The 18,081-nt window shown below is 44.1% G+C and overlaps 1 protein-coding gene across 1 annotated transcript in view; it reads left to right on the top strand.

The window, feature by feature from the left end:
* Positions 1-18,081, top strand: part of tecta (tectorin alpha) — a 113,225-nt gene that overhangs the window by 10,274 nt on the left and 84,870 nt on the right. Inside the window, exons 5-6 of the mRNA XM_068054277.1 lie at positions 2,455-2,620; positions 6,877-7,289. Of these exons, the coding sequence (XP_067910378.1) occupies positions 2,455-2,620; positions 6,877-7,289 (579 nt within the window). The remainder of the gene's footprint in view (positions 1-2,454; positions 2,621-6,876; positions 7,290-18,081) is intronic.

Below are 18,081 nucleotides of genomic sequence, written 5' to 3'. Positions count from 1 at the left end.
TATCCCTACTTTTTGTTTCCTGTCTGCCAACCAATTTTCTATCCATCGCAATACACTACCCCCAATCCCATGCGCTTTAATTTTACATCCTAATCTCTTATGTGGGGCTTTGTCGAAAGCCTTCTGAAAGTCCAAATAAACCACATCCATTGGCTGTCCCTCAACAACTCTATTAGTTACATCCTCGAAGAATTCTAGTAGATTTGTCAAGCGTGATTTCCCTTTCGTAAATCCATGCTGACTCTGTCCAATTCTGCCACTGTTCTCCAAGTGCTCTGCTATAAAATCCTTGATAGTGGACTCTAAAATTTTCCTCACTACCGACGTCAGGCTGACTGGTCTACAATTCCCTGCTTTCTCTCTACCTCCCTTTTTAAATAGTGAGGTTACATTAGCTACCCTCCAATCTGTAGGAACTGTTCCAGAGTCTATAGAATCTTGGGAGATGACCACCAATGCATCCACTATTTTTAGGGCCACTTCCTTAAGTACTCTGGGATGTAGATTATCAGGCCCTGGGGATTTATCGGCCTTCAATCCCATCAATTTCCCCAACACCATTTCTCTACTAATACTGATTTCTTTCAGTTCCTCTCTCTCACTAAGCCCTGTGTTCCGCAACATTTCTGGTATGATATTTGTGTCCTCCTTTGTGAAGACAAAACCAAAGTATGCATTTAGTTGTTCAGCCATTTCTTTATTCCCCATAATAAATTCTCCTGTTTCTGACTGTGAGGGACCTACATTTGTCTTCACCAATCTTTTTCCCTTCACATACCTACAGAAACTTTTACAGTCAGTTTTTATGTTCCCCGCAAGCTTGCTCTCGTACTCTATCTTCCCCTTCTTAATCAATCCCTTGGTCCTCCTTCTGAAGAAGAGCCACTGACCTGAAACGTTAATTCTGCTTCTCTCTCCACAGATGCTGCCAGACCTGCTGAGTATTTTCAGTATTTCTTGTTTTTATTTCAGATTTCCAGCATCTGCAGTATTTTGCATTTATATTAGGATAGTAACAGATATCTGGAGGACATAGACAGATTGGTGAAATGGGAAGACACATGGCAGATGACATTTAACACAGAGAAATTGGAAATATCCATTTTGGTCAGATGAATGAGGAGAGGCAGTATGAACTAAATGGTACAATTTTAAAGGGGGGTGCAGGAACAGAGAGTCCTGGAGGTGTATGTATACAAATCTTTGAAGATGGCAGGACAAGTTGAGAAGGTTGTTTTTTTAAAAAGAAGAGGCCTATGGATTTTTATTAATGGAGGAATAGAGTACAAACACAAGAAACTTATGCTAAATCTTTATAAACACTGTTTGATACTCAGCTGGAGTATTGTGTTCAATTCTGGTCACCACAATTTAGGAAGAATGTCAGGGTCTTGGAGAGCGTCAAAGGAGATTTACTAGAACGGTACCAGAGATGAGGAACTCCAGTTATGTGGAGACACCTGGAGAAGCTGGAGTTGTTCTCTTTACAGCAGAGAAGGTTAAGAAGAGATTTGATAGGTGTTCAAACTTATTAATTGTTTTGATAGAGTAAGTAAACTGTTTTTAGTGGCAGGAGGGTCAGTAACCAGAGGACACAGATTCAAAATTAATTGGCAAAAGAACCAGAGATGGATATGAGGACATTTTTTTTAAACATAGCAAATTGTTGTGATCTGAAATGCACTGCCTGAAAGGGTGATGGAAACAGATTCAATAGTAACTTTCAAAAGGAAATGGATAAATACATGAAGCAAAACGTTTGCTGGGCAATGGGGAAAGAGCAGAAGAGTGGGATTAATTGGATAGCCCTTTCGGAGCCGGCAAAGAGTCAATGGGCCAATTGCACTTCTCTTACTGGATGGGGCGGCACAGTGGCACAGTGGTTAGCACCGCAGCCTCACAGCTCCAGCGACCCGGGTTCAATTCTGGGTACTGCCTGTGTGGAGTTTGCAAGTTCTCCCTGTGTCTGCATGGGTTTCCTCCGGGTGCTCCGGTTTCGTCCCACATGCCAAAGACTTGCAGATTGATAGGTTAATTGGCCATTATAAATTGCCCCTAGTATAGGTAGGTGGTAGGGAAATATAGGGACAGGTGGGGATGTGGCAGGAATATGAAATTAGTGTAGGATTAGTATAAATGGGTGGTTGATGGTCGGCACAGATTTGGTGGGCCGAAGGGCCTGTTTCAGTGCTGTATCTCTAAACTAAACTAAAACTAAAGAAAAGCAGGTTAGCAAAGTGCTGAGTCCAATTGTAAGCTTTAGAAATGTATAATTGTGATATTTCCTTGTTTAGAATCAAATTTGAGATGATAGAAAACAGATTCAGTTGTGTCTCTCAAACACTTACACCTTTTTGTTAAAGTTTAAATCCTTGATTAAATTATCGCCTTATGACACGTTGCTCATGTCTGTGTGGTATTAATGATTCTTGTCTTCTGTCTGGTAATGTACAGGCTGGATTCAATGGCGGGGATACCAGTCACTTTTTCAGCCTGCCCACTTCTCGAACTTCTCAGATGATGAACATTGAAGAGACTAGTAATGTGAACTTGCCCGGACGCTGGATTTTTAGAATTGACGGAGAAACGATTGACCCATCGAATGGTTGCAGCCTGAATGGTAAGTAATGAGATTCCTAAAATGATACCAATGGGACCCAGACATCGCACCACTGTAGCCTCAGTAAGTGACCTGATGGAGCTGCTGTTGATCAGTTCTTCAGGTGCCTGAAAGAGAGTATTGATATTATTGATGAGCTTGGAGCCCTTGGTTATTTCATATTTTGCAAAATTAACACACTAAAAATTCTCTGTGGTGTTTAAATGTAAATCTTGAGTTCTATAAAAAAATTCACATCTACTTTTTAGCAGCTGTAAAAATTCTTAATTGGGTATAGGCCAATTTACTAAAGTTGAGATATGATTTGGCAAACGTGGACTGGAAACAGCTATTTGAAGGGAAATCGCTGTCCAAACAGTAGGAGGCATTCAAGGAGCAGATCGCGAGGATTCAGAACAAATATGTTCCCATAAAGAAAAAGAGTGGGATTCCCAAATCCAGGGCCCCCTGGATGTCATGGAGTATACAGGGTAAGATGAGGCAAAAAAGGGAAGCTTATGTCACAGAATCACAGAATTGTTACAGCATAGAAAGGGGCCATTTGACCTGTTGGGTCTGCACTGAGAGCTCAATGCTGTATAAATTGCAGGGGTGAAATTAAAAAGGAAATTAGGAAAGTAAAGAGAGGGCATGAAAAAATATTGGCAAGTAAAACCAAGGAAGACCCAAAGATGTTTCATAAATACATGAAGAACGAGAGGTTAACTGAGGAGTGAGTAGGGCTTATTAGAAACCAAAAAGGTAACTTGTGTGTGGAGGAGTAAGATGTGGGAATGGTTCTTAATTAATACTTTTTTGAGACTGTCTTCACAAAAGAGGGGGACAATGCAAACATTGTAATTAAGGAAGAGGAATGTGAAATATTGAATGGGATAAATGTAGTGAGAGAGGAAATATTAAGGGGTTCAGCATCTTTGAAATGGCTCAGATGAAATGTATCTCAGGATGTTAAGAGAAGTAAGGGAGGAAATAACAGAGGCTCTGGCCATCATTTTCCAATCCTGTTAGGCTACAGGCATGGTACTAGATGATTGCTAATGTTTTATTGTTGTTTAAAAAGGGAGAAATGGCTAGATCCAGTAATTACAGGCCAGTCAGCCTAACCTGGGTGGTGGGAAAATTATTGGAAAAAAATTGGGAGACGAAATTAATTGTGATTTAGAAAGACACGGATTAATCAAGCACAGTCATATTTGTTAAGGGAAGGTCATGTCTGACTAACATGAATTTTTTGAGGCAGGTCAATGAGGGTAGCATAGATTTTGGTAAGGCTTTTGACAAGGTCCCACATGGCAAACTGGCCAGAAAATTAATACCCCATGGGATCCAAGGGCAAGTGGTAAGTTGAATTTAAAATTGGCTCAGTGGCAGAAGGCAAAGAGTCATGGTTGGCAGTGTTTTTGTGACTGAAAGGCTATTTCCATTGGGCTCAGTATTAGATTCCATAGTTTTTGTGGTGTATCAATGATATAGACTTAAATGTAGGGGACTTGATGAAGAATTTTGCAAATGATACAAAAATTGGCTATGTGGTTGATAATAGAACAAAGAACAAAGAAAATTACAGCAGAGGAACAGGCCCTTCGGCCCTCCAAGCCTACGCCGATCCAAATCCTCTATCTAAACCTGTCGCCTATTTTCGAAGGGTCTGTATCTCTTTACTTCCTGCCCATTCATGTATCTGTCTAGATACATCTTCAAAGACGCTATCGTGCCCGCGTCTACCACCTCCGCTGGCAATGCGTTCCATGCACCCACCACCCTCTGCGTAAAGAACTTTCCACACATATCCCCCCTAAACTTTTCCCCTCTCACTTTGAACTCGTGTCCCCTTGTAATTGAATCCCCCACTCTGGGAAAAAGCTTCTTGCTATCCACCCTGTCTATACCTCTCATGATTTTGTACACCTCAATCAGGTCCCCCCTCAACCTCCGTCTTAATAAGGAAGAAAGCTGTAGACTGCAGGGAGAAATCAATGGACTGGTCAGATGGGCAGCAAAATGGCAAATAAAATTCAATCCTGAGAAGTGTGAGGTGGATGCATTTGGGGAGGACTAACAAGGCAAATGAATACACTATAAATGGTAGGATGCTGAGAAGTACAGAGGAACAGAGAGATCTTGGAGTGAATGTCCACAGATCCCTGAAGGTAGCAGGACTGGTGGATCAGGTGGTTAACAAGTTATATGGAATCCTTTCCTTTATTAGCCAAGGCATAGAATATAAGAGCAGGGAGATTATGTTAGAACTGTATAAAATACTAGTTAGACCACAGGTAGAGAGCTGCATACAGTTCTGGTCACCACATTACAGGAAGGATGTGATCGCACTGGAGTGGGTATGGAAGAGATTTATGAGGATGTTGGCAGGATTGGAGAATTTTGGTTATGAGGAAAGATTGGATAGGCTGGGATTGTTTTCTTTTGAACAGATGAGTCTGAGGGGAGAATTAACTGAGGTGTATAAAATTATGAGGGGCCTGGATAGAGTGTATAGGAAAGGCCTATTTCCATTAGAGAGGTCAGTAACCAGGTCATAGATTTAAAGTAAATGAAAGAAGGATTAGAGTGGAGTTGAGAATTTTTTCCACCCAGAGGATGGTGGAGGAGTCTGCAACTAACTGCCTAAAAGGGTGGTGGAGGCAGAATTTATCACATTTAAAAAATACTTGGATGTGCACATGGAGTGGCTTCAAGGGGATTTGGACAGGCTGAGTGATTGGGCAAGAACATGGCAGAAGGAATATAATGTGGATAAGTGTGAGGTCATCCATTTTGGTAAAAGGAACAGACGTGCAGAGTATTTCTTAAATAGTAAGAGATTGGAATGTGTTGATGTCTAAAGGGACCTGGGTGTCCTTGTTCATAAGTCACTGAAAGCTAGCATGCAGGTGCTTCAAGCAATTAGGAAGACAAATGGTATGTTAGCCTTTATCGCAAGAGGATTTGAGTACAGGAGCAAAGAAGTCTTGCTTCAGTTGTATAGAACATCGGTGAGGCTGCACCTGGAATATTGTCTGCAGTTCTGGTCCCCAGAGGCCTGAGGAAGGGTATACTTATCATAGAGGGAGTGCAGCGGAGGTTCACCAGATTGATTCCTGGAATGGTGGGATTGTCCTATGAGGAGAGATTGAGGAGACTGGGCCTGCGTTCTCTGGAGTTTAGAAGAATGAGAAGCGATCTCATAGAAACTTACAACATTCTTAAAGAGATAGACAGGATAGATGCAGAAAGGATGCTTCCCCTGGCTGTGGGGTCTAGAACCAGGGGACACAGTCTCAGAATAAAGGGTGAGCCATTTAGGAGGGTGATGAATCTTTGGAATTCTCTGCCCCAGAGAGCGGGGGAAGCTCAGTCACTGAGTGAGTTCAAGACAGAGATCGATAGATTTCGGGTTGCTAATGACATCAAGGGATATGGGGATAGTGGGGGAATATGATGTTGAGGTAGACCATCAGCCATGATCTAGAATGGCGGAGCAGGCTCCAAGGGCTGAATGGCCTACTGCTGCTCCTATGTTCCTAACTTCCTATATTCTGAAGTGCCCAAACCCTCAGGGCTATGGACTAAGAGCTGGAAAGTCAGATTAGGCTAGATAGATCTTTTTAAGACGGCACAGGTACTATGGGCCAAATAACCTCCTTCTGTGCCGTACCTTTCTATGATTCTATAAATAAGGAATGTAGCAGGTTTGTGGAGTTGACTTTTTGTAGCAGTAGTTTGAGGCAGGAGTAACTGGGGGACAGACTGATTTAGGGAGCTGGGACTCACTGTCGCGCTCTTTTTCTTGGTGACTCGCTATGCTCCAGGATTGATCTTTGACCCGATCAGGTGATACCTTGCATTCCATTTCCAAATGTTTGTGCTGAATCCTATAATTTAAAGTTGCTTTTCCTAGCCCCTGTCCTCCAGCTTTATGGACCAGTTCCATAATTTGCAATAAAATAAAAGCAAAATACTGCGGATGCTGAAAATCTGAAATAAAATCAAGAAATGCTGGAAATACTCAGCAGGTCTGGCAGCATCTGTGGAGAGAGAAGCAGAGTTACTGTTTCGGGTCAGTGACCCTTCAAGGTTAACTCTGCTTCTCTCGCCACAGATGCTGCCAGACCTGCTGAGTATTTCCAGCATTTCCCAATTTGCCATACTGTTCTGGGAGATATTCCATACAGTAACCGTGCCCAGTGCTGTAACAGTTGCTGCTGTTTGCAACATTACCACCTCCTTTAGTTGTGATTGGCTGTTTTCTGTTCCAGGGCAGTTTTTCCGCCGTGGGGATGTTTTTTGGATCGATGACAAATGTCAAACGAAATGTCGGTGTCTGGATTTAGAGAACACCATCCATTGTCAGAACTTATCCTGTGGGCAATTTGAGCAGTGTCATTCTGTCGATGGTGTATATCGGTGTGTTCCCACTCAGACTGCTTCGTGTGTGGTCTTTGGGGATCCTCACTACCACACTTTCGATGGGTACCTATACCATTTCCAGGGAACTTGTTCTTACGTCCTTTCAAAACCATGCTGGGAGCAGGAGAATCTGCCCAACTTCAGCGTCCAGTCCAAGAATGAAAACCGGATGGGCTCCACCGTATCTTGGCTGAGAAACATCAAACTGAATGTTTACTCCCACAGCATCATCATTCCCAGAGGAAACCTGGGCCAAATCCTGGTAAGACCTCACATTTCAAAATCAAATCTTTACAAAAATCTGCCATCAGAACTAACAGAAAAACAATGCTTCGTAATTGAAAATGATCAGCAATTAAAAACTGCTGTTTGCTGCTAACCTTTCACCTTACAGCTTGAGTTCATGTGAAGTCCATATCTCTGCACTGTGCCTGCCACTCGGAACCAATGTGAAATATCTTCTCAGCACAGTTCCTAATAATAAAAGCAAAATACTGCAGATGCTGGAAATCTGAAATAAAAACAGAAAGTGCTGGAAATACTCAGCAGGTCAGACAGCATCTGTGGAGAGAGAAGCAGATCTGATGAAAGGTTACAGACCTGAAACATTATCTGCTTCTCTCTCCACAGATGTTACAGTTCCTAATAACTTCGGCGGATGAGTCATGGAAACGCTGCAGAAGGAGGTTACCATAGATTACCTGCTGAAGTTACGGTGGATAACCAGAGAGCCCCATGGAAATTCAACCCCCTCAATGTCGGCACATGTTCATATTCAACTTCTCTCTCCAGCCGCGCCGAATCACCCTATCTCAAAGCTATCCTGCTCCACAGTTTAATGTCATCCTTCGTCTTATCTGATGCATGAACAAAAAACTTTTTCTCTTCCTTTCATGTGTTAGAAACGTAAGCTCCAACAGCTCATGAGAACTAATGCCCCGCAAGATCTATCTTCCCTTCACTTCCCTCTTAGCCCATCCCTTCTTCTAATCTCACCCCTTTCCGTGTATTCACCATACCCTCTGACCTTCCCCTCTTTGACGCTGAACGATCTGTACTTAATAAAGAACTCAGTTTTATCCCCTTCTGTCCCCACCTCAATGAATTTCACACTCAGCATGATGTTGAGCTCTTCGTCATCGCCTTCACCTCCGGGCTCACTTCTTTGGCCAGGAGTTCTCCCCGCAACCAGTGAACCCATTCACCCACCTCCAGTATTCTCCCTCCACCTGAACCCCTCCCTCTAGCCTTTTACCTGCTTTTGATCTTTTCATTCTGAACTGTCGACATGACATTGGCCGTCTCAATTTCTCTGCCCCCCTCACTCACTCTAACCTGTCTCCCTCTGAACTTGCTGCACTCCGTTCTCTCAGGTCTAACCCCGGCATTGTGATCAAACCTGCTGACAAGGGTGGTGCTGTTGTTGTCTGGCGTACCGACCTCTACCTTGCAGAAGCTCAGCGCCAACTCTCAGACACTTATTCCTAACTCCCCCTGGACCATGACCCCACCACTGAACATCAAGCCATTGTCTCCAGGACTGTTACTGACCCCATCTCCTCCAGAGATATTCCCTCTACAGCTTCCCAACTCATAGTCCCACAACCCTGGACAGCCCGCTTCTACCTCCTTCCCAAAATCCACAAATGGGACTGTCCCAGTAGACCCATTGTTTCAGCCTATTCCTGTCCCACGAAACTTATTTCTTCAAATCTTGACTCTATATATTTTCTTCTCCCTGGTCCAGTCTCTTCCCATCTAGATTTGTGACACTTCTGACACCCTCGGTAAATTTGACAGTTTCCTGGCCCTAATCGCCTCCTCTTCACTCTGGACATCCAATCTCTCTACACCTCCATCCCCCACCAGGATGGTTTGAGGGCTCTCCGCTACTTCCTTGAACAAAGGCCCAACCAGTCCCCATCCACTACCACCCTCCTCCGCCTGGCTGAACTTGTCCTCACTTTGAACAACTTCTCCTTCAACTGCACTCACTTCCTTCAAGTAAAAGATTTTGCTTTGGATACCTGTATAGGTCCCAGTTATGCCTGTCTTTTTGTGGGATATATCGAACATTCCTTGTTCCAGCCCTACTCAGGCCCCTTCCCCCAACTCTTTTTTTCCAGTGCATTGATGATTGTATTGGTGCAGTTTCCTGCTCCTGCCTGAACTGGAAAACTTCATCAGCTTTGCTTCCAATTTCCACCCCTCTCTCACCTCCACCTGTTTCATCTCCAACATTTCTCTTCCCATCCACACCTTCTCTCTCTCTCCATCTCTGAGGATAGGCTGTCCACTAGTATTCATTATAAGCCCTCTAACTCCCACGGCTACCTCGGCTACATTTCCTCACACCCTGCCTCCTGTAAGAACTCCATTTCATTCTCCCAGTTTCTCTGTCTCTGACGCTTCTGTTCTGACGCACATCACAGGAGGTGTAATACCTGTCCTTTTACCTCCTCTCTCCTCACTATCCAAGGCCCCAAACACTCCTTCCAGGTGAAGCAGCGATTTACTTGTACTTCTTTCAATTTAGTATACTGTATTCACTGCTCACAATGTGGTCTCCTCTACATTGGGGAGACCAAACGTAGATTGGGTGACCGCTTTGAGGAACACCTCCTCTCAGTTCGCAAGCATAACCCCAAGCTTCCAGTTGTTTGCCATTTTAATTCACCACCCTGCTCCCATGCCAATCTTTCTGTCCTTGGCCTGCTGCTGTGTTCCAGTGAACCTCACGCAAGCTCAAGGAACAGCACCTCATTTTCTAATTAGATACACTACGGCCTTCTGGACTCAACATTGAGTTCAACAATTTCAGAGCATGACTGCCTTTTATAATTATTTTAAAAAAATTTATTTTATGTGGTTTTATTCAATTTTTTTAACCATGGCGTGTCTTAAACCTGTTTCTCATGTTGTGCTTTTGGACAGAGTTGTTCATTATTCTGCCATTAACACTCTCTCTGGACTAATGCTTTGTTTTTTAATACAACTATTATCACTCCCTTTGTCTTTGTTCCATGACATCATTGTCATTTAATCTCTCCTGCCCTCTGCCCTATCATCAACCTTCCCTTTTGTTCTTCTTCCTCCACCACCCCCTCCCCCACCCGCCCTTTTACACTTGCTCAAAGCCTTTTACATTTCTAACCTTTACCAGTTCTGATGAAAGGTCACCGACCTGAAACATTAACTCTGTTTCTGTCTCCACAGATGCTGCCAGACCTGCTGAGTATTTCTAGCACTTTCTATTTTTATTGCAGATTTCCAGCATCTGCAGTATTTTGCTTTTATCCTATGTATCTGTGATCATGTGTATCATACTGTTAACTCGCTGAAGATCGGCTCCAGAAGGTCCGTTATTTTAGTTTTTAGTTTTTTTAGAGATACAGCACTGAAACAGGCCCTTCGGCCCACCGAGTCTGTGCCGACCATCAACCACCCATTTATACTAATCCTACACTAACCCCATATACCTACCACATCCCCACCTATCCCTATATTTCCCTACCACCTACCTATACTAGGGGCAATTTATAATGGCCAATTTACCTATCAACCTGCAAGTCTTTTTGGCTGTGGGAGGAAACCGGAGCACCCGGAGGAAACCCACGCAGACACAGGGAGAACTTGCAAACTCCACACAGGCAGTACCCAGAATTGAACCCGGGTCCCTGGAGCTGTGAGGCTGCGGTGCTAACCACTGCGCCACTGTGCCGCCATTTTGATGTAATCTTGGGGTTAGAACCGCTTCTGGCAATTTGCCAGATGCTCCTGTTACTTCAATCACTTTGTGTTGCATTCCTGTTGAAAGGTAGAAGTAACATTTTCAATCTTGCCAGGTAGTGTGTGTGGTGGCACAGGGCATGGTATTTGTGCCCAGGGCTTCAAGCCTGATTCTGAAGGAATGAAGAAAATTGGAACCGCGACATCATCAGGATTGAAATGGAGTTAAACCCTCTCCGGAATCAACCACATGATTCTGGTGTAAAATTATTGGTGAGGTTACAACTCAGCTGGTTGTAGTCACCCCTGAGAACTAAAGGAGGCTCATCTTGCAGGGGGCAATTTAGAGCCATGGGACTTTTTTTCTACATCACAAGTGAATAGAGATTAAAAAGCTCATAAAAACACATCCACTTAGAAAAACCTGAAGTCCTTTTTAGAGAATTGTACAGCACAGAAAGCTGCCATTCCGTCTATTGTGTCTGTTCTGGCTCTTTGAAATAGCTGTCCAATTAATCCCTCACCCCTGCTCTTTCGATTTAAAAAGCGCGCCAAAGGGTCAGAGGTTGGAGAGAGAGAGAGAGAAGCGGGAGTGGAGATTTTTTTTTTTTAGAATTAGAACATTACAGCGCAGTACAGGCCCTTCGGCCCTCGATGTTGCGCTGACCTGTGAAACCATCTGACCTACACTATTCCATTTTCATCCATATGTCTATCCAATGTCCACTTAAATGCCCTTAAAGTTGGCGAATCTACTACTGTTGCAGGCAGGGCGTTCCACGCCCCTACTACTCTGAGTAAAGAAACTACCTCTGACATCTGTCCTATATCTATCACCCCTCAACTTGAAGCTATGTCCCCTCGTGTTTGCCATCACCATCCGAGGAAAAAGACGCTCACTATCCACCCTATCTAACCCTCTGATTATCTTATATGTCTCTATTAAGTCACCTCTCCTCCTCCTTCTCTCCAACGAAAACAACCTCAAGTCCCTCAGCCTTTCCTCGTAAGACCTTCCCTCCATACCAGGCAACATCCTAGTAAATCTCCTCTGCACCCTTTCCAAAGCTTCCACATCCTTCCTATAATGCGGTGACCAGAACTGCACGCAATACTCCAGGTGCGGTCTCACCAGAGTTTTGTACAGTTGCAGCATGACCTCGTGGCTCCGAAACTCGACCCCCCTACTAATAAAAGCTAACACACCATATGCCTTCTTAACAGCCCTGTTAACCTGGTTAGCAACCTTCAGGGATTTATGCACCTGGACACCAAGATCTCTCTGTTCATCTACACTACCAAGAATCTTCCCATTAGCCCAGTACTCTGTATTCCTGTTACTCCTTACAAAGTGAATCACCTCACACTTTTCCGCATTAAACTCCATTTGCCATCTCTCAGCCCAGCTCTGCAGCCTATCTATGTCTCTCTGTACCCTACAACATCCTTCGGCACTATCCACAACTCCACCGACCTTAGTGTCATCTGCAAATTTACTAACCCACCCTTCTACACCCTCTTCCAGGTCATTTATAAAAATGACAAACAGCAGTGGCCCCAAAACAGATCCTTGCGGTACACCACTAGTAACTAAACTCCAGGATGAACATTTGCCATCAACCACCACCCTCTGTCTTCTTTCAGCTAGCCAATTTCTGATCCAAAGCTCTAAATCACCTTCAACCCCATACTTCCGTATTTTCTGCATTAGCCTACCGTGGGGAACCTTATCAAACGCCTTACTGAAATCCATATACACCACATCCACTGCTTTACCCTCATCCACCTGTTTGGTCACCTTCTCGAAAAACTCAATAAGGTTTGTGAGGCACGACCTACCCGTCACAAAACCGTGCTGACTATCTCTAATGTACTTATTCTTTTCAAGATGATTATAAATCCTGTCTCTTATAACCTTTTCCAACATTTTACCCACAACCGAAGTAAGGCTCACAGGTCTATAATTACCAGGGCTGTCTCTACTCCCCTTCTTGAACAAGGGGACAACATTTGCAATCCTCCAGTCTTCCGGCACTATTCCTGTCGACAATGACGACATAAAGATCAAGGACAAAGGCTCTGCAATCTCCTCCCTAGCTTCCCAGAGAATCCTAGGATAAATCCCATCTGGCCCAGGGGACTTATCTATTTTCACTCTTTCCAAAATTGCTAACACCTCCTCCTTGTGAACCTCAATCCCATCTAGCCTCGTAGCCTGAATCTCAGTATTCTCAACAACATTTTCTTTCTCTACTGTAAATACTGACGCAAAATATTCATTTAACACTTCCCCTATCTCCTCTGATTCCACACACAACTTCCCACTACTATCCTTGATTGGCCCTAATCTAACTCTAGTCATTCTTTTATTCCTGATATACCTATAGAAAGCCTTAGGGTTTTCCCTGATCCGATCCACCAATGACTTCTCGTGTCCTCTCCTTGCTCTTCTTAGCTCTCCCTTTAGATCCTTCCTGGTTAGCTTGTAGCTCTCAAGTGCCCTAACTGAGCCTTCATGTCTCATCCTAACATAAGCCTTCTTCTTCCTCTTGACAAGCGCTTCAACTTCTTTAGTAAACCACAGCTCCCTCGCACGACAACTTCCTCCCTGCCTCACAGGTACATACTTATCAAGGACACGCAGTAGCTGCTCCTTGAATAAGCTCCACATTTCGATTGTTCCCATCCCCTGCAGTTTCCTTCCCCATCCTACGCATCCTAAATCTTGCCTAATCGCATCATAATTTCCTTTCCCCCAGTTATAATTCTTGCCCTGCGGTATATACCTGTCCCTGCCCATTGCTAAGGTAAACCTAACTGAATTGTGATCACTATCACCAAAGTGCTCACCTACATCTAAATCTAACACCTGGCCGGGTTCATTACCCAGTACCAAATCCAATGTGGCATCGCCCCTGGTTGACCTGTCTACATACTGTGTCAGAAAACCCTCCTGAACACACTGGACAAAAACTGACCCATCTAAAGTACTCGAACTATAGTATTTCCAGTCAATATTTGGAAAGTTAAAGTCCCCCATAACAACTACCCTGTTACTCTCGCTCCTGTCGAGAATCATCTTCGCTATCCTTTCCTCTACATCTCTGGAACTAGCGTGCCAAAGCGCGCCAAAGGGTCAGAGGTTGGAGAGAGAGAGCGCAGCAGGAGTGGGGGGAAATCGAAAAGTGACATCAGAGTGACGTCACAGTCAACAGAGAGAGCAGGGAAACAGAAAGCGGGCCGAGGTGAGTATAGCAGTAAGATTTTAATTTAATTTAATCTATATCGATCAAATATAAAATAAGACTTGATCGACTCCTTAGTATATAAACTAGAAAATAAAGCAGATTTTATAATTTATAATAGAGTGGGAGAGAGAGACCAGCAGGGAGTGTATTCGTTCAAATTAGGACAACGTAATACATATTATTAGCATTTATCAGTATTTGTAAGGTTTACTAATAATAGTCAGATTTATTAGTATTGGCAAAGCTTTAATAGCATCAGTAAGATGTATTACCAATAGAAAGATTTACATAGCTGTGTAATCAAGAAAAATATAACTTTAATTGTAGGTGGTACTAGCATTTAATAAGCACAGTAAATGCTAACATTTGTAAGAATTATACTGTTAATTAAGAAAGTAATGAAAGTAAATTAACTAATAACATAAGTAACAATAGCAGGACAGATGACAGATGTTATGTTGTAGCTGTGGTATGTGTGAGCTCCTGGATGCCAAGGTGATCCAGGACAAACACATCTGCAGAAAGTGTAAGCAGCTAGAGGAATTCCAGATCAGGAGTATTGATCTGGAAGCTGAACTGCAGACACTGTGCAACATAAGGGAGAAGAAGGAATACCTGGACACTTTGTTCCGGAAGACAGTCACACCTCTTAGAACAGGGTCATCTGTTTTGGTCTGCAATGAGGGACAGGAGGATGTGACTGTGAGTGAGGCAGGTAAAGGAATGGAGCAGACAGTCGTGGAGGAGCCTCAGACTCTGCACTTGTCAAACAGGTTTGAGGTGCTCTCAACCTGTGTGGATGAAAGCAAGGTCTGCAAGGTGGATGAGCAGACTAGCCATGACACTATGGTACAGGAAGCCATTCAAGTGTGGGGGTGGGGGGGGGGTGAGCAAAAAGGGATGTAGTGGGAATAGGGAACAGTATAGCGAGGGGAATTGACACTGTTCTGTGCAGCCGAGAGCGTGAGTCTAGAAGGCTGTGTTGCCTATCTGGTGCCAGGGTTCGGGACATCTGCTCAGGGCTGGACAGGAACTTGGAGTGGGAGGTGGAGGATCCAGTTATCGTGGTCCGTGTAGGTACCAATGACAAAGGTAGGACTAGGAAAGAAGTTCTGCTTAGACAGTATGAGGAGCTGGCACAAAATTGAGGAGCAGAACCTCAAGGGTAATAATCTCTGGATTGTTACCCGAGCCATGTGCCAATTGGCAGAGGGCACATAGATTAGTAAAATTAATATGTGGCTCAAAGACTGGTGTGTGAGAAGTGGGTTATTAGTTAATTTACTTTCATTACTTTCTTAATTAACAGTATAATTATTACAAATGTTAAAATTTACTGTGCTTATTAAATGCTAGTACCACCTACAACTAAAGTTATACCATGGGGCACTGACACCAGTACTGGGGAAAGTGGGGCTGTATCGTTGGGACTGGCTGCACCTGAACCGTGCTGGGACTAGTGTTCTAGCAAACCGTATAACGAGGGAAGTAGAGAGAGCTTTAAACTAAACAAGGGGGAGAGGGATCAAGCTTGGGTAGATGTAGCAAATCAAGAGGCAGAGTCAACGCAGGAGAGCAGAATACTTTCTTTGGCCTCCTTATCTCGAGAGACAATGGGTAAGCGCCTGGAGGTGGTCAGTGGTGTGTGGAGCAGCGCCTGGAGTGGCTATAAAGGCCAATTCTCGAGTGACAGGCTCTTCCACAGGTGCTGCAGAAAAATTTGTTTGTCGGGGCTGTTACACAGTTGGCTCTCCACTTGCACCTCTTTTTTCCTGCCAACTACTAAGTCTCTTTGACTCGCCACACTTTAGCCCCGTCTTTATGGATTTAAGTTTACAAGATCAAAGAACAAAGAACAGTACAGCAAAGGAACAGGCCATTCGGCCCTCCAAGCCTGCGCCGATCTTGATGCCTGCCTAAACTAAAACCTTCTGCACTTCCGGGGACTGTATCCCTCTATTCCCATTCTATTCATGTATTTGTCAAGATGCCTCTGAAACGTCTCTATGGTACCTGCTTCCACCACCTCCCCCGCAGCAAGTTCCAGGCACTCACCACTCTCTGTGTAAAGAACTTGCCTCACACATCCCCTCTAAACTTTGCCCCTCTCACCTTAAACCTATGTCCCCTAGTAACTGACTCTTCCACCCTGGGAAAAAGCTTCTGACTATCCACTCTGTCCATGCCGCTCATAACTTTGTAAACCTCTATCATGTCACCCCTCCACCTCCGTCGTTCCAGTGAAAACAATCCGAGTTTATCCAACCTCTCCTCATAGCTAATGCCCTCCAGACCAGGCAACATCCTGGTAACCTCTTCTGTACCCTCTCCAAAGCCTCCACGTCCTTCTGGTAGTGTGGCGACCAGAATTGCACGCAATATTCTAAGTGTGGCCTAACTAAAGTTCTGTACAGCTGCAGCATGACTTGCCAATTTTTATACTCTTTGCCCCAACCGATGAAGGCAAGCATGCCGTATACCTTCTTGACTACCTTATCCACCTGCGTTGCCATTTTCAGTGACCTGTGGACCTGTACACCCAGATCTCTCTGCCTGTCAATACTCCTAAGGGTTCTGCCATTTACTGTATACTTCCCACCTGCATTAGATCTTCCAAAATGCAATAGCTCACATTTGTCCAGATTAAACTCCATCTGCCATTTCTCCGCCCAAGTCTCCAACCGATCTATATCCTGCTGTATCCTCTGACAATCCTCATCACTATTCGCAACTCCACCAACCTTTGTGTCGTCCGCAAACTTACTAATTAGGCCAGCTACATTTTCCTCCAAATCATTTATATATGCTACAAACAGCAAAGGTCCCAGCACTGATCCCTGTGGAACACCACTAGTCACATCCCTCCATTCAGAAAAGCACCCATCCACTGCTACCCTCTGTCTTCTATGACAGAGCCAGTTCTGTATCCATCTTGCCAGCTCACCTCAGATCCCGTGTGACTTCACCTTTTGTACCAGTCTGCCATGAGGGACCTTGTCAAAGGCTTTACTGAAGTCCATATAGATAACATCCACTGCCCTTCCTTCATCAATCATCTTCGTCACTTCCTCAAAACTCAATCAAATTAGTGACATACGACCTCCCCTTCACAAAACCATGCTGTCTCTCGCTAATAAGTTCGTTTGTTTCCAAATGGGAGTAAATCCTGTCCCAAAGAATCCTCTCTAATAATTTCCCTACCACTGACGTAAGGCTCACCGGCCTATAATTTCCTGGACTATCCTTGCTACCCTTCTTAAACAAAAGAACAACATTGTTTTTCTGAATGGAGGGATGTGACTAGTCCTCTGGGACCTCACCTGTAGCCAATGAGGTTGCAAAGATTTCTGTCAAGGCTCCAGCAATTTCTTCCCTTGCCTCCCTTAGTATTCTGGGGTAGATCCCATCAGGCCCTGGGGACTTATCTACCTTAATGCTTTTCAAGACACCCAACACCTCCTCCTTTTTGATAATGAGATGACTGAGACTATCTACACTCCCTTCCCTAGGCTCATCATCCACCAAGTCCTTCTCTTTGGTGAATACTGATGCAAAGTACTCATTTAGTACCTCGCCCATTTCCTCTGGCTCCACACATAGATTTCCTTCTCTGTCCTTGAGTGGGCCAACCCTTTCCCTAGTTACCCTCTTGCTCTTTATATATGTATAAAAAGCCTTGGGATTATCCTTAATCCTGTTTGCCATCCTCAATGGTCTTGACAGGGTGGATGTGGAGAGGATGTTTCCTCTTGTGGATGAGTCCAGAACTAGGGGGCACTGTTTTAACATTAGGGGTCGCCCTTTTAGGACAGAGATGAGAAGAAATGTTTTCTCTGAGGGTTGTGTAACTTTGTAATTATCTGCCTCAGAAGGTGGTGGAGGCGGGGTCATTGAATATTTTTAAGGCAAGGGAATCAAATGTTAATGGGGGTTGATGGGAGTGTGGAATTCGAAACACAGATCAACGATGATCTTATTGAATGGAGGAGCAGGTTCGAGGGGCCGAATGGCCTACTCCTGCTCCTAATTTGTATGATTCCCCCATTGTCCTACAAATGATTCTTTTCAAAGTGTTTC

The sequence above is a fragment of the Heterodontus francisci genome, chromosome 22 (assembly GCF_036365525.1).
Source record: "Heterodontus francisci isolate sHetFra1 chromosome 22, sHetFra1.hap1, whole genome shotgun sequence".
NCBI classification, from domain to species: Eukaryota; Metazoa; Chordata; class Chondrichthyes; order Heterodontiformes; family Heterodontidae; genus Heterodontus; species Heterodontus francisci.
The sequence above is the reverse complement of the archived record's forward strand: the minus strand, read 5'-3'. Positions and strand labels throughout refer to the sequence as shown.